The 16,181-nt window shown below is 34.0% G+C and overlaps 1 protein-coding gene across 2 annotated transcripts in view; it reads left to right on the forward strand.

The window, feature by feature from the left end:
• sick (sickie) overlaps window positions 1–16,181 on the forward strand; it is a 180,085-nt gene that overhangs the window by 38,624 nt on the left and 125,280 nt on the right. The window contains exon 1 of one of the 2 annotated variants that reach the window (XM_018511346.1): window positions 14,557–14,885. The exons of the other annotated variant lie outside the window; for it this stretch is intronic. Within the exon in view, the coding sequence (XP_018366848.1) occupies window positions 14,805–14,885 (81 nt within the window). The 5' untranslated portion in view covers window positions 14,557–14,804. Of the gene's footprint in view, window positions 1–14,556; window positions 14,886–16,181 lie in introns of those variants that run through there. 2 annotated transcript variants of the gene reach the window in all.

Here is a 16,181-nt window from a genome sequence, read left to right on the forward strand (position 1 = left end):
CACACTTGGCCATGCAAAGTTTGCCGCGCAACCCGTCGTACTGCCTAGTACGAGTATGCATCTGTAACACCCTGTACACGTTCATTACTACTGTAACTTAATTTTCAGTTAAATCATTCGTTACTTTTAATTTCGTTCATAACCACCAGCTTCATTTACATGTAAAGGAAGCTCGTGGTTATATTTCTATCAGTGTAATCAATTGCAATTGAGATCCCTAAATTATACTTTTTATTCAAGAATTAATTGATATTAAGTAGTTTAATAGAGAAGATTGAATAATATTGAAATTGAAATAATCTATTTAAAGGTGTTCTACAATGATAAATTATATAATTCACTTATGATTATTAAATTGTGGAATGTTAAAATGAATTACATTTTTAATCGTAATTAAATAAAGTATATACCGCTTATATTATCTTTACGATCGATAACTTAACTATTTGGGGGATTACGATATTAACTTATTATTTAATTATAATTATTAAATCATGAAATACACACACACACGCACACACCTGAAGATATTAGAATTACATAGAAATTATAAAACTATGCTTGTATGAGAAAAAGAATTGCGATTGAATTATTTAATTATAATTATAATTATTAAGTTATAAAATACAAACCGACGAGACGTCATAAATTAAATTTCACTTTCAATCAAATAATACATAAACATATATTTTGTTTTTTTTTATAAAAGGTCGATAGCGCCATTGATGCGTATCAGAGACTGAATTATTCCTCACCTGGAAATTTTCAGGAAATTCGTGATACGGAATTCCGAATGCAAGCATGAAATGAAACTGTCAGCGGCACGCTCTCTCGCACGCTTGCTGGCATTCTCGAATTAATCGAAAAACGGAAGTAATTTCGCGAGCACTAACGGCGAATCGTCGCATTTAACGTGGACATTCGAACTTCTCCGTTCCGATATCGTTTCTCTTCTCGCCCTCTTCTCTCCCCGCCTCCATGATATCCTCTGCACCCCCAACTAGCATTTTCATCGCTCGAGGCAAATTGATTTTCCTATACCCTTCGTCGAGCTAATTTCGGAAACCGAGCTGCAAATTTGCGGCGCTACGCACATCGAGTTTTGCTTCATTTTCGCCGCCGGCGACTCGCGGATTTCGTGCAATCGCTATTGCGAGAGAAATAATCGTGAAATAATCGTCATAGCGCAGTAATATGATTCCCATGGAGAACAATGCGCAAATTGTACAATAAGTAAACATAAAGTAGCAATATGCATTTGAAAATTCAAAATAATAGATATCATTTGTAAAAAATTCTTTGGAACATGATATCTGTTATCTATTTCATTGATATATGATTTTTCTTATTCTATACTTGAGTATCCTGGAGCTATTACATAAAAATCCCAAACATAATTTTAATAGAAATAAATATTATATATTTGAAGTCAGATAGTTAATTTAAATAAATTGCTTATAATTGTGGAAAAATGAAAAAGAGAAGTAAACATGGAAAAATAAAATAAACGCGCTAGTATATAAGTATATAAGATATTCAAAATTATATAAATTATATGATTGTTAAATAATATAAAATATTTAGAATTTATAAATAAATTAATTGTAAACAATTGTATAATAATTAGATCTGACAAAATATTTTTCTAAAAATAAATAATTTTTGTAAGAGAATCATCTTTCTACTATTTATTACTAAAGAATTTTTTGGATGGTCTTTAAAAATGAACTATATTTTGCAAAGGTAAAGGAAAGTCGGGTCAACCTGTGAAAAATTGAACAGTCCGTATCATTCTCCTCTTGCTCTTTTCCGTCCTCATAGTTCTGCGATACAGTGTTCCGCTTGTAAAAGACTCGAGGATCCTCTCTCGAGTAGCAAGAGGGTCGCGAAGACTATCAAATATGCTGCCCGGGGGTGTGAAGGCACTTTGATCAACCCCCAAGAAGTCCACCGTCGCCCTTCTGCGATGTTTACTTTAAGGGATGCTATCGGCTACCAGCATTCATCATGCAAGGTGCACTGTTCTCTTTTTGTTCCTTATACGTATATATTGCCAAAGGAGTAATCCTTGACGAAAGGAAGGATGTTCATTAGGTTACGATCAAAGCAAGTTGTGGCATTGCTCATTAAAGTTGCATTGAAGATAATATTAATCCTTAATTAGATAATCTTAATTTGTAAGATATTTTTCTTTATCTTTCTTTTTGAAGTATTCTTTAAAATTACAAAAAGGAAAATTTACAGGACTCTTAATATTCAAGATACAATATAATAAAAAAAGGCTAATAAGAGTTAAACAACAATAAAAGAAATTCTCATAATTATGGGTCACCACAAATGTATTAAATATAAAAATATATACAAAATATAAATTACATAACTCCAACATAAGAAAAAATCTTCAACGTTACACGCGCGCGCGGAATACAAAACATATTATATATATTTTATATTTAATACATTTGTGGTGACCTAATTATGAAGATTTCTTTTATTGTTGTTTGACTCTTATTAACCTTTTTTATTACATTATATCTTTTAAATTACAAAAAAAGAATGTAATTAAAAACGTATTTATATTATAAAATCTTATATAATATTATATATACATATATATATATATATATGTATATATACACACACGTATATGTATGTAATTACAAAAAGTAGAAGAAGAGTTATTTTGCACTTTTATAATCTCAGAATCGATATTTAAGAATGTTTCCATGGCTCTATTCTTGAATCCTATTTCAGGATTAGACTTCGTCTTTTGTAAAATATTAGTAAAAATCTATGAAAAGTTAAATAAGATTTCATTGTTTTGAATCATGACAATTCAAGATTAATGTCATAGCGATCGATTTCGGTGAATACAGCTCTCGTTTCTTCTTTCCATTTATTCTTTTGTGATATTTGCCTTAGGGAGCAGTAACGTCTTCCTGCAGGAAGGAGGGTGATTGTTCCCTTTTCTCGTCACTAAGGACCGTACTTCTATTCCTTTCGACAAAGTAAACATATCCGCGTCATTATTGCGTCTTGCGTGGCTCAATCATTCGCGCGGAAACGAGCGATCTAATTTCGCGTCTTATTGGATGTTATGTTTCTTTCTCTTTTACTTTCTTTCTATTTGCGTGTAATTTATCTTATTAGTTGAGTATGTGTTACTAAAATGCAACATATATTTGTCGAAGCTAAGACATTGTCTTTTAAAATTCATAAATTTTATTACAACAGTGAATTAATTAATACGTTATAGTTTTAATTTTTTTTACTTTATTTTCCATAAATAGCAATAGAGTTGATATCTTACAGAAAAAAAATATTTTTTACGGCTAGTGAGAGTTACTGCTGTTACCATCTCATATCATGGATCAACGAATTTTGACATATGTCGCGATACAAATATTTACGAATGAGCGATCCGTGCAGATTGCAGGGGATGTTGTTAGCCAGTTTATATGCTGTTGTGGCAACTGCATATTTGCAATACGAGCGATAAGCAATGTAACTCGTATTTTTATACGTTAAAAATTTTTGTTTGGAAATGTCGTTGCAATAAATTTTATTTTATTTTTATTTAACTTTAATCTGATTGTCGTTTAATATATTTAATATTTTTAATATATATTGTATGTATATATATATATATATATATATATATATATATGTTACTTTATTGAAGCACGTGGTATCGATTGAGAAAGAAGAACTTGAAATAACGTGAAAGGCGCGCGAAAAAGGGCGCAGGGCCTGACAAGAGCAATTTTCGTGGGGCTGCAAATTGGCAATCGGACGATAAATGATTTAGGTCGTACTCACGCATGTCTGTACTCGATATACGTATGTGCACATGTATTTGTTCTATGACATTCGATATAGGGATGAACCTACCCCAAGGCAAGCACATATCTCCGCCTATCGAGTCATCTTACCGGGAAAATAGACCTTTAATTGAATCGCGAGGTGAGTCACGAGCTTGAATACGCTGAAATGAGTAATAGGATGCAGGACGTCTCTCAAGAAAATATAGCTTACTCTTCTCAAATTTTCAAATCGTTATCTTTCATATGCGTTTAGTTTGTTCGATGTTTTCATATCGGAACAAATATTTCTCTTTCTATTCGTGCCGCGCCCTGAACACATAAATACTCATAATCCGGCCGCACAGCAGGATGCATCAGGATGTTGAAAAAATAATCGAGATAGACGCGTCCAGGGTGGTGGTGTTAAATAAATACGTCGACAATGCTGTATCCGGCTTATAACGAAAAACGAATTTCGCATCCCTATCAAGTTTCGCTTTGCACGGATTTTTCGATGTTATTTCGCAGTTTGCTGCTCATCTTTCGTTACCGTTAGGATCGTTCCCAACGCTGTTACCTGCGGCAAAAAAAAAAGTAATGAAATTACTCTGGCGTCATTGGCGTGTAAATTTTTTAAATGCAAATTAAAATTTCTAAGAATTTAATAAATTTGATCTAATTTAATATTTTATTATATTTTAGTCTTGATTATTATATTATTTATTTTTGACATATGTTTGGTCGTATCCTACTCGAAAGAAATTTTGGTCAGCCGTCTGAAGGATGCCCGATATGTAAAAATCAATATTCCCTGTATATACTCTCAAAGACCTTACGGACTCCTCTGTGCCACACTGCGTCCACATCAAATGCCATGCGGAAATGCCACATCACACGAATATCGTATCGATACATTTCGCGCGAAAACAGGCATGTCGAACCACGTCACAGAACCAGTGTCACTGTCGGCGTTGAAACCGCAATTATGAGCCCACGTCAATGGCAGACTTACCTTCTCTTCGTTTTAATCGAATTACTCACTATACTAACATGTCTTTTTAAATTATACGCGGAAAAGAAAAAGTTTTGCGTTTTAATAAATAAAATAAAATAAAATATGAATAATACATTTTCTTTTTCTTTAAAAATTTTTTTTTAATTTTAAATATACAATTATATAGGTATAATAGCTCAAGGTACAGCTATTATTTATACAAAGATATATGATAAAAATTAATTTAACTGTTATAATTTATTTGAAAGATTTAATAAAATATGTAAAATAATTAATGTATTTAAGTATAGATAATAAAAATAATTATTTTTTAAAATAAAAAATGAAACAGTATTGCTAAGGTGTCATCTTTGAAAAATGAAAAGATATAGTAGGCATGTGTTGTCGAGCTTTTCTGTCTTCTTCGGAGCGCAAAAGGATGCTGCTTGGGAAGAACTACTGTCGAATCAGGAGTGCGACCCCAAGCAAACGTCGAAGCTCGTTAGAGCGTTTCGGAGAGCGAGTTAGCGGTCTCCTGTGCGCTATACGTGAGTCGAAAGAATTATAGCAATTTCGACGTGACGGAACCTGAATTCGTAATACGCTGTCTGCGAATGACACGCGTTTGCCGTACAGATTTCGTCGGAAGAGTAAGTTCTTTTCAAAGGGAGTTCCTTATTAGGTTTCAGAATGGATAGTTGCAAAATTAATTGTAAATCTTTTCAAAATTTACATACAGTATTTGCCTTACATGCGAAAAACAAACAAGACAATATTCAGAAAATGAGTTTATTAATTTTTATATGCAATTATTAAAATTTAATTAATAAGATAAAATTAAAGTAACAATATAGAGCTGTACGTTTATTTTGAGACTGTATACTTTGTAATTATTGTATAAATCTCAACAAAAATAATTTTATTTCAGAGAAGAACATGTTTAGAAGCTCAATATGTTAGACAAAAGACTTATCTAGGAAATGATTCATATTCAGAAACAGAAAAATAGTTCGAACATGCAAACGGATATAGATTTGTTAAATAAGAACTATGAATGTTTATTTATGGATTAATGAGTTTCTCTCTCTTCAATTTTTCTTTACTTTGTTGATATAAAAACAAAGTAAAGAAAAATTGAAGAAAATCTCAACATTATCATGAATCTCAACATTATCATGTAAGTTATTAAATTATAAATACTATCATTTGTAATAGGTATGAGAGTGTTGTATTATCGAATTTTATTATGTTAAATATCTTTTTTAAACATTTAATAATTAAATTATATATGTTTGTAATTAGCGTTCCGGGAAGAACAATGATATGTTGTCGAATTGTATACATTGATAAGGATCCGAAATGAGGATCGAAACGTTTGGTAACGAAATTAACGAATAAATTCATTTACACACAAACTACCAGTGTTTGACTTGGAAAGGCATCTTCATATACATGGATTTATTCAACTGAGTCTAATTATATTATATATTTTTAGAAACTCAAGTTAATTATTATCTATATTTTACATAAAATAGTGACGGTAGCACATAGACAGTAAAATTATACTGCATTGTCAAAGAAATCGCACATTGAAAGTACATAACTGTTGTAGAAAAGACGAACTATTATCCTTCTTATGCAAGATAAACCCACACTGGCGAAAGTTTTATACACGTTCGCGGGTTTCTGGGACCTTAAGGATAGTCGCGGGGGCCTGATGTCTTGCTTGTCTCTTGTGTGGGCCAGTTAGCGTATGCGAGTGGATGCCTACACGAGGCAGCGCACAATAGCAGGGTTGGGCCTGGTTGCATCGCGACTGGCAGCGCAGGTAAATTTAGCTCGTTCTCTCGCGAGTGCGTGTGCACGCACGTGCACGCGTCGTAATGGCGCGTAGGTGAGCTACTCATTCATAAAACATAACCCACGTGGCGCCGGTCGGTGATCTACGAAAAAACGAATTATAAGCATCCTGAAGAGGAAGCCGAAGAGACGAACGAAAGAGAGAAAGTAGAAAATGAAAATAACTGCAACTATGTAGAGAAGAAAAAAATATCAGTTTCTAATAATTTTATTACATGAATTTTTCCGGAAATAATTTGATTAAAAAATTTGAAAATACCTCATGGATATATATAATTATATATAAAACTGCTACAATTAGTTTAAATAAAATATTTAAAGCTCTATTATTGCTGAGATTTATTCACCACTACTACCTCAGAAGCGAGAAAATATACAAAAAAACTTTCCTTCCATTTTTAATAAATAAATTATTAATATTTGGAAATAAATTATGTATAACTAAAAATGAAATAAATTATGTTCACACAACTATGACAAATTGTCAAATTAACAATATAGTTAGAGATAAATATAATTTTATTTCTCTCCGTAAAAATAGTTTTTAATATATTTTAGAAGTCTATTCTATCAATTGCAAATGTTGTTTTATTAAAAAATATTTATATTTGAATTTAATCGTTAATGTTTTCTCGTTTCTGACATAGTAACAATCTGACAAGCCTTAAATTATATATACTTTTTTAAAATTACGTATACTCATATTTTATACAATTTTATAAAATACTATAATTCAATTTTATTAGCATGTTTTGATATTATATTTTTTTCTTTAGATGTGTTATTCTTTTTATCTCTTATTTAAGTGACTATATTTAGCACGACGTCTGCGTGAATTAGCGGTTTAAAGATGTTTGGATAGGCTTTAACTTACGGAGAAACAAAGGATGCTAATCAGATCTTATCAGAACCCAGCGTAATATGGCAGACGTAAAAATAACTTTGTTCTCACGGGAGTTCGGTAGTCATGACAACAGGGTTTCCTCGAATCTCGAGAGGGTGTGAGAACATAGGACACGCTTGTTGCAGGACACGTACCTACCCTCCTGAGGGAAGAGGGTGCATGCATCCTCCATCTAGTTCTTGGGGAGAATGATAACTTGGTTACGATGGTTCTCAATCGCGTATGAGCTTCAGTTTTGATTAATTTCTCTCTTGTCAATTTTGATGAAATATTATGAACTTTTTGTTTAATTGAAAAATGAATGGATTTATTAAAATTCGGAAATGATAATTATTAAATAGAAATATTAAATTTTAGATTGTGACAATAGTTACTATATTTTTTGAATGTGTATAATTGTTTAATTTTTGTGATTTCTTAATTGAATTTAAATATTTATTATATTTTTCGTATATAATTAAATTTTTTATAATTTATATAATTGATTGATTAATTTAAAAAATTAGAATCAAGAATTGTTTTTTTTCTTCGACGTACACTCACCTGTTTCTAATATAATCTTTTTTTATAGACATAAATCTATTTTTTATTTAATTACGTTCATATAACTTACATATAATTTTAAAATGAAAAAGATTTAAATTTTAGATTATATATATGATATATTGTAGATTTTATATTATTTTAATGTATGCTCTATAATTTTACATTTATCTCTAATAATTTCTTTTTGAATACTGAGTAGACAAGATTCGCACTTTGCCGATTAGAAAATTGACCGCGGGAGATTTGCTACTCAATTAACAATAAGCGTACAGTTAATGCGCAGCAAAAGAGGGTGAAAAACGCAGGGAAAGCAGGGTGTCGCGATGGTATACGGATCGTTTGTAACGATTCGAGCGGTTACCGCTCGAAAAAACAGGGAATTACCGGGCAATGACCGTCAGAAAAGCAAGAAACATTCGACCCAGGGATATGTATCTTTTGCATTCTAGTACTGAACTGTGGCATAAAGTATGTACACTGTCCTCGTTTTTCTTTCATGTAATTTAGCACTTGAAAGACTTAAGAAAGTACATTGCACTTTCTCTTTCTGTTAGAACACTCTGTTAAATTAAGAGGATTATCCTGACCTATTCGTTGGATTATGTGCTAAAGATGGTTTCTTGATCCTCCAGTTTCCCCTTCGCTTTCGATTTTCTCTTCTCCTTTACTCCGTTATCCCAAAGGCTGGCGTGTCTCGATATCGTTCGGGTTAAAGCAAACCTAATTCCAGCAGGCTGGTTCCATAGCTGCCTGTGTCCATCGAGACGAGCAGACCTCCCGTTCGCTGTAATCGTGCAACAAAGCTCACCCCTTTTTTGTCCCTCGTCCTCTCGAAGCGGGACGCGTTCTGCCCGCAAAATTGTCGCGCCGACGGAAACCATCCCTAAAACCCCCTCGCTGTTATTGGGGAAAAGTAAAACTCATTCTCTTCCGTCCCCGTGAGTTAAAGTGAATTAATTCCGCAATCCAAATGGCAAGATTTTTTATCAAAAAAATTCAACAAACAAAAGAACATCGAAGAGCTTAGATAATAAAAGAAAAACTTGAGGAAATTCTTGAAAAGTTAAAAATGACGAATGTGTACATCAGGTTTAATTTATTTTTTAGAAGAACTTAATCAGCTTTTTCCAAAACAATGGAAAAAATCTCCAAAAATTCTAAAATATATATAACAGATTAAAGAATGTAAAGATTTAATAATTTTGTTGAGAGGAAAAAAAGCGTAGAAAGTGTTTACCATAGTCAATCTCAACCAACAATTTACCCTCTCGCCTTTGAAAAAAAAACACTAGGTTTACCTTTCATCTTGTCCCCTTTTTCTGCTTGCAAAATCATCCTCTCGGTTGCATTATTGCGCAGGATGAAAGAAAAAAATGGACAGGATTACGCGACTAACGAGCCGTCAGACTGCCGTCAGGAACGAATTAATTATTGTCCTTTAACAGTTTCGTTTCCGGCTCCTGAACTCTCAGTGTCGCCGCCGTTCCGGGAGGGATCGGCAGCAATATTCAATTTCATGCATCCCCTTTGCACCAATGGTTTCTCTACCACCATCCACACCAGCACCAATGGACAATTATTATCCTTTGACTGCCCCTCGAATTTCAGTATGTGAATGGCTCCGTCGGAAAAACGGCTGCCGAACTGTCGGAAATTAATTGCCAAAATTTTGACAGACACGGATACTTTTAATTCGAGTATCAAGTTCTGAAAGATCATCACGTCAATTCGCACGTGAGAAAAATCACACCTACATAAATCTTATTTTTATATGAAGCACTACAAATGTAATTAGGTATATATGATGCATAACAATAGAAATATATAAAGAATTGATAAATGTGGAAAAAACTCACTAATTTTAAATTCAGGTAACGTTAACGAACAATATAATTAGTACCAATAAAAATATCATCAATTTTTCTCTCATTAAAAAATAACTTTTGGAATTTTTAAGTAGAACTATATTTTATTTTCGTTAATACTGTCGAAATTATCAGAATAAATTCTGATTATTGAAAATATTATATGTTTTTATTTTCATTTAATATACCAGGTATGTAAATATGAAACCGGAATTTACCAATAGATGGCCATAGCTGTCAATGTAGTTGCCGTCAGACCGCGTCATTGACACCATTTCCTTGTTCTGACATCTGACAAAGATTTTCAACTCACAACAATACAAGTTTCATACAACAGTACAGTTTGTAATAGCGTTGAACGTGTGTAATAGCGTCGAATTTTGTGCCTGGAAACTACGATTTGCGGACAGCATTGATTTTCTGTTACCATTTGAAGAAAACTGCTGCAGAATCGCATCGAATGCTTGTCGAAGCTTACGGTGAGTATGCTCTTGGTAAATCACAGTGCTTTGAGTGGTTTAAAAAATTTAAAAGTGGCGATTTTGACGTGAGAAACGAAGAACGTGGAAAATCACCGAAAAAGTTTGAAGACAGCGAATTGCAAGCATTGTTGGATGAGGATGACGCTCAAACTCAACAACAACTCGCGGATCAATTGAATGTGACACGAAAAGCCGTCTCCATACGTTTGAAATTCATGGGAAAGATCCAGAAGATGGGAAAATGAGTTCCACATGAACTGAATGAAAGACAGCAGGAAAACCGAAAAATCACTTGCGAAATGCTGCTCGCCAGGTACAAAAGAAAGTCATTTCTCCATCGAATTGTGACTGGCGATGAAAAGTGGACATATTTTGAGAATCCTAAGCGTAAAAGATTATGGATAACTTCAGGCGAACCATCGACGTCGACTGCAATGCCAAATCGCTATGGACGGAAGACAATGCTGTGTGTTTGGTGGGATCAGAAAGATTTCACTCATAATAGATCTATTATGAGTTGCTAAAACCTGGCGAAACCATTAATACTGAACGCTACCGACAACAAATGATCAATTTGAATCAAGCTTTGCGTGAAAACGACCGGGATATCAAAAAAGGCAACACAAAGTGATTTTGCTTCATGATAATGCACCATCACACACAGCAAAACTGGTCAAGAAAACGATTGAGGCGTTTGGTTGGGAAATACTTTCGCATGCGGCTGACTCACCAGATTTGGCTCCGTCCGATTACTACTTATTTGCATCGATGGGACACGCACTTGCTCAGCAGCGCTTCACTTCTTACGAAGATGTACGAAAATGGCTAGATGACTGGTTTGTCTCAAAAGAGCAACAATTTTTTTGGCGTGGCATCCACAAATTGTCAGACAGGTGGGAAAAATGTATAGCTAGCGATGGGCAATACTTCGAATAAAATATTTTTTCGTGCAATAAACGTGTATTTTCTATTAAAAAATTCCGGTTTCATATTTACATACCTGGTACAGAACAACTGAACGTAACTTAAATGTTATTTTTATTTTATATTTGCAATTTGAAGACGTTGCAACTAAGTCTTATTATTTCAAAGCTGATTAAAGAGTAATCTTAGAGTTATTTTAATTTTTATTAAAGTAAAATCAAAGTAATTTGTATAAGAATTAAATTAAAAAACGAAAATTTAGTTGATAAGATTTTGTAGATTTTTATGATAAAAATAAGTAATTGGGAAGAGCAAGCTGGGTTGAAAGTATTCGCAAAGCCGCGGGAATCCCGCCGTTTTAATGACGAATGAACGAGCAGCGGGTATACATACGAGACATGAGCATTCCCGACAGGTGCACAAATCGATTGTTATTCCGCGCGGCTCGTATACGAGCAGCATCATTAATTGTAATGCCTGCCATGGCGTTGCCTTTTAACGCGCGCGCCTAGTTGCGACGCGGGGCAGTCGTGTGCGATAATCGGGGCTAAGTCGAATATCGATCAGCGCGTACGCAGTTCTCACAGGTTCTTATCAACACTATAGGTGTGTTCGCGTTGCTTGCACTTTTTACACTCAACATCTTCGCTTCCTCTCTTTTCAATGCCCAAATATTTTTATCTATCTCATTTTAAGTTTGAAAACTTTGGGGGATTTCAAGCAACGCGAACAGATCATATGTTGCATTACAATTCCGTTCTCAGTTTAACATCTGGGATAGTAGGGAATAAAGAAGAAAGAAAATGTTGTATATAATGAACTATTTAATCAATGTTGATGCAAACAATTCTAAGACTTAATTGTTCGTGTTTTGAGCTTGAAACAAAACTGTTGGGAGTTAAATTCTAACTAATTAATTTTTTTTTAGTTTTTGAGAAAAATTGATTTGGGTTACATCTTGTAGAAGCTTATAAGGAACTATAATACATGATAGGATGTGATAGTTGCGATCAAGCGATGTGGCGTCGCAATCTAATCAACGATGGTCTCGGATCGCTTATCGATGAATTTACGACTCTCTACGCGATTCCATTAATTCGTTAATTTAAGCGACGACGCCTACGCAAACGACGGCGCTCATTCGCGTTGCTTATCATGCTCTATTTTGAGTTAAATGCTACCGTCGCCGTCGCCGTCGCCGTCTCCGTCGTCGCGGCTTCTTCCTTCAGCTGCGAACACCGCCGAACTTCTTTCATTCTCTATTTTCATCCCCCCTAAGCGCGTTATTTTCGCCCGTGGAGGAAAGATATTGTCTTCCCGGAACATCGTCGGATGTCTAGCAATTTTTATTAGTCCTTCTTTCTTTTCACCTTCTCCTTTCTTCGGTATACGAGTGCACTGCACAATTTTCTTTCTTAAAGTTAGCTTAGGAAGGAATTTAGACACATGTATATCTACATATAAATACATATTCAGTACATATTCCAATTCATACTATTGTTTTATATTAATAATCATAAAAGTATGTGTATAATTCGACATTTTAACACTTTTACTAAAAAAAAGATTGATTCAAAATTGAATAAAGAATTTGTTGTTGAAAATATTGATCTCGATTTGAATAATAATAAGCATATATGAAATATAATGCTCAAGATTAAATAGTTGCAATAGATGATGACTTGTTCGTAAATTGAAGGAATCAACAGAAATTGCAGAGTTTTATTGTAGATAATTAAATTAACTTTTAAAATCTGTATTACTTAATATTATAATTTCTGCAGACAGTTAAATAGTGATATGAATTACTAATTTAATAAAATTAAAATCAAATTATCATGAAATCACTATTTAAAGAATTATTACTTATTAATACTTAATACATTATTAATATTTAATATATTTTGAGATTATAATGATCTTGTATATTTGTATAATTTTAGATATATAATTTATAAAAATTTCTATTCCACTGTACATTCAATAAACTATGTTACACAAATATAAGAATATAGTTTCGTTAGATTTAAATGCTATTAGGGAGAATTATATTGTTGAATCGGTGCTGACTCGTCCATGTTATCGAAAATTCTTGGTAGACCTTAATGTCGTTACAGTTCTGCAATTCTTCAACAGCTCGATGCAGTTTCCTCGTCACGTCCATCGTATCGTCTTAAAATAGCGATCTCGAGATGTGTCACACTTCCTGATCACATACGTCATCATCTTTGGCCCTTGATTTCTCGAAACTTTCAATTCATAAGTGCTTTTCACGAGAATCTGAGTAATCATGAGATTAACCAAGCCTTAGAAGTTTTTCCAATTGTAATTATAAAAATTGAAATTGCATCAATATTGATATTCACGATACATTTTTGTAGAAATAAATTGAAAGAGAGAAAGAGAAAATGAAAGGAAGTGGCAAAATCGGGGGAAGACGAGGATAAGAAGAAAGAGATTAGGTGGGAGGAGATGAAGGAGGAGAAGGCGCACGAGAGAGAGTATATACCTACGAATAGAGAAACGTGTGCTCGCGTATTCAGTTACGTCCGGTGCGTCGTAGCGTCGAGACGCTTCCGTGTTTTGTATTGCGAAGCATCGCGATGCGATACGACACGACGTATCGTGTCGTTCGCTCGATCGTTTTGGAGAACGAGGGTGATTTACTCGCGAATTGAACAATTGAACGATTGATTAAGTTTTCTCCTCTTTTTTTTTCCTTCTCCCTCGGCCCTCCCACCGCTTTCGACGCTTGAAAGAAGATTGTGAGAATGAAGAGCCGCGCAGGGATCCAGACGCGAATTGAATCAACAATTTATTAATCTCATTAGAAGAATTGAGGATTAATGAAAAGATAGTGTGTGGATGTTTTTATTAATTCATTCATCGAGACATATTGATTTTTTCTCGTACTTTATTTTGTACGAATTATTTATGTGTCAGTGCATGATGGTCTTATGAAAGAAAAATATAGAGAAACATGACTGTACCAATAAAAAATATATGTAAAAGGATACATATAAGAATGGATTCCAGTAAAATGATCTCTCTTAACAGAATTAATATAAGTCAAACTAATATTGATTTGTTCAAATATCCATCCTGTCAAGACTCATTATCAGTATTATATTATTACGTTAACATAATATCTCTTAATTTAAATCCCATAGAAGAAGAAGAGACCATGATAGTAAATAAAAGAATAATCGTATGTGCGGTTGTGAATTGAGAAGAAAAATTGAGGACAAAAGTGAAAGATAAAAAATCGATTTTAATTATAATGCGATTGCAATGATGCATCATCGCATGATGTTCAAATGGAAAGTGAATGGTAAAGGTGTAATTTGTCGTGAGGAATAATCGGGAGGGCAGAGACTCGGATGACGCTAGGACGTCACGGGGGTCGCGACGACCACCGGCGGCATCATGGCGTGTATCAGGGCGCCAAGATCCGTGCGCGGTTCTATCGACGACATCAAGGCCGAGTCCACGCGTAATGTTGTGCAGGTAATTCTTTCTTTCCGCTCCCTCTCTCGTATCTTTTTCGCCGAGAGATGTCAAATATGTTTTTGTTTATATAACTATACTTTGCGAATCTGTTATAACATCTCTTTACGAATTTATTATTGTTACCACTATTTTTGATATGTTAGAAAAGCGGTTATACAATTAAATATACTTAAAAATAAAAAGCACTTATAAATAAAACAATTAAAAATAGATTCAAACTAAATGAAAACAAGACGGTTGAGACACACTCGTCCTGACAACCATTGAAGACGTATAAATCCATAAACGTTTGTATATCGTATGCTTCGTGAACAAAATTAATTTATCATAAACATCTTGAATGATGAATATCTTCTTATAATGGTATTGTTTTATTTTGCAAACATTTTTTCTAATACTTAAGAATATAATTACATCAATTTTTTTAATAACATTAACATTTTCAAAAGTTTCAAACAATAATTCATTTTATATTAAACGCCATATTAATATATAGACGTAATAGACTATCTTGCTTTCTGTCTCAACGAGTTTCTTTAACATATGTGTTCCGCTCGATCTTGCTTCAGTAGAGAGTGAGTGAGAGACAGAGAGCACTCTTCATTTATCTCTCTCTCTCTACTGAAATACTCCGGGAAAGCCCAGAGATTTCATCGGGAAAGTGGAAAAAGAATCTGCGAAACGGCGACCCCATCGCGGTCGCCGTAATAATGGCGACCTGAGATCATGAAGCAAAACCCTCCGTGCGTCCCTTCGTACCGCTCGTCTCTTTGCGCGCTCAAAAATAGTACGCGATGACTAACTCTCTTCTCTCCTCACTCTCTCCGTGGCTGCTCCTCTCCGTCCTCCTGTTTCTCTTCCTCTTCCTCTCGTCCGTATACGACAACCAAGTTTGTGTCCCCTTGCGCTTTTCGTCGTCCAGAGCTGCGAGCTGCGAGCGAGTGCACGGCGCGCGCTTGCCTCTTCGGTGACTCAAGAGCTGCTCCTCGCTCACGCTGAAAAGCCTGGCGCTTCGCCAGCGCGGTAAACGCGTCAGGACAATTCATGCTTCCGCGCGTGATTTATATCCTCGGTGCTCGCTTATAGATATGAACATATTAAAAAATTATCAGATATCAGATAATTACGTTTTCTTGAGAAATATTTTATTGCTGTCATTTGTTTTTACATACACGGAGAGAATTTTCTCTTAGAGTTTAGCCTGAAAATCATGATAATAGTGGGACAACATAGTATTTCAAAGAATTGTATATGAGTTTCTTTAATTTACTAATATGTGTCATAATAAGATAT

Source organism: Trachymyrmex cornetzi, unplaced genomic scaffold (assembly GCF_001594075.2).
Source record: "Trachymyrmex cornetzi isolate Tcor2-1 unplaced genomic scaffold, Tcor1.1 scaffold37, whole genome shotgun sequence".
Taxonomy (NCBI): Eukaryota; Metazoa; Arthropoda; class Insecta; order Hymenoptera; family Formicidae; genus Trachymyrmex; species Trachymyrmex cornetzi.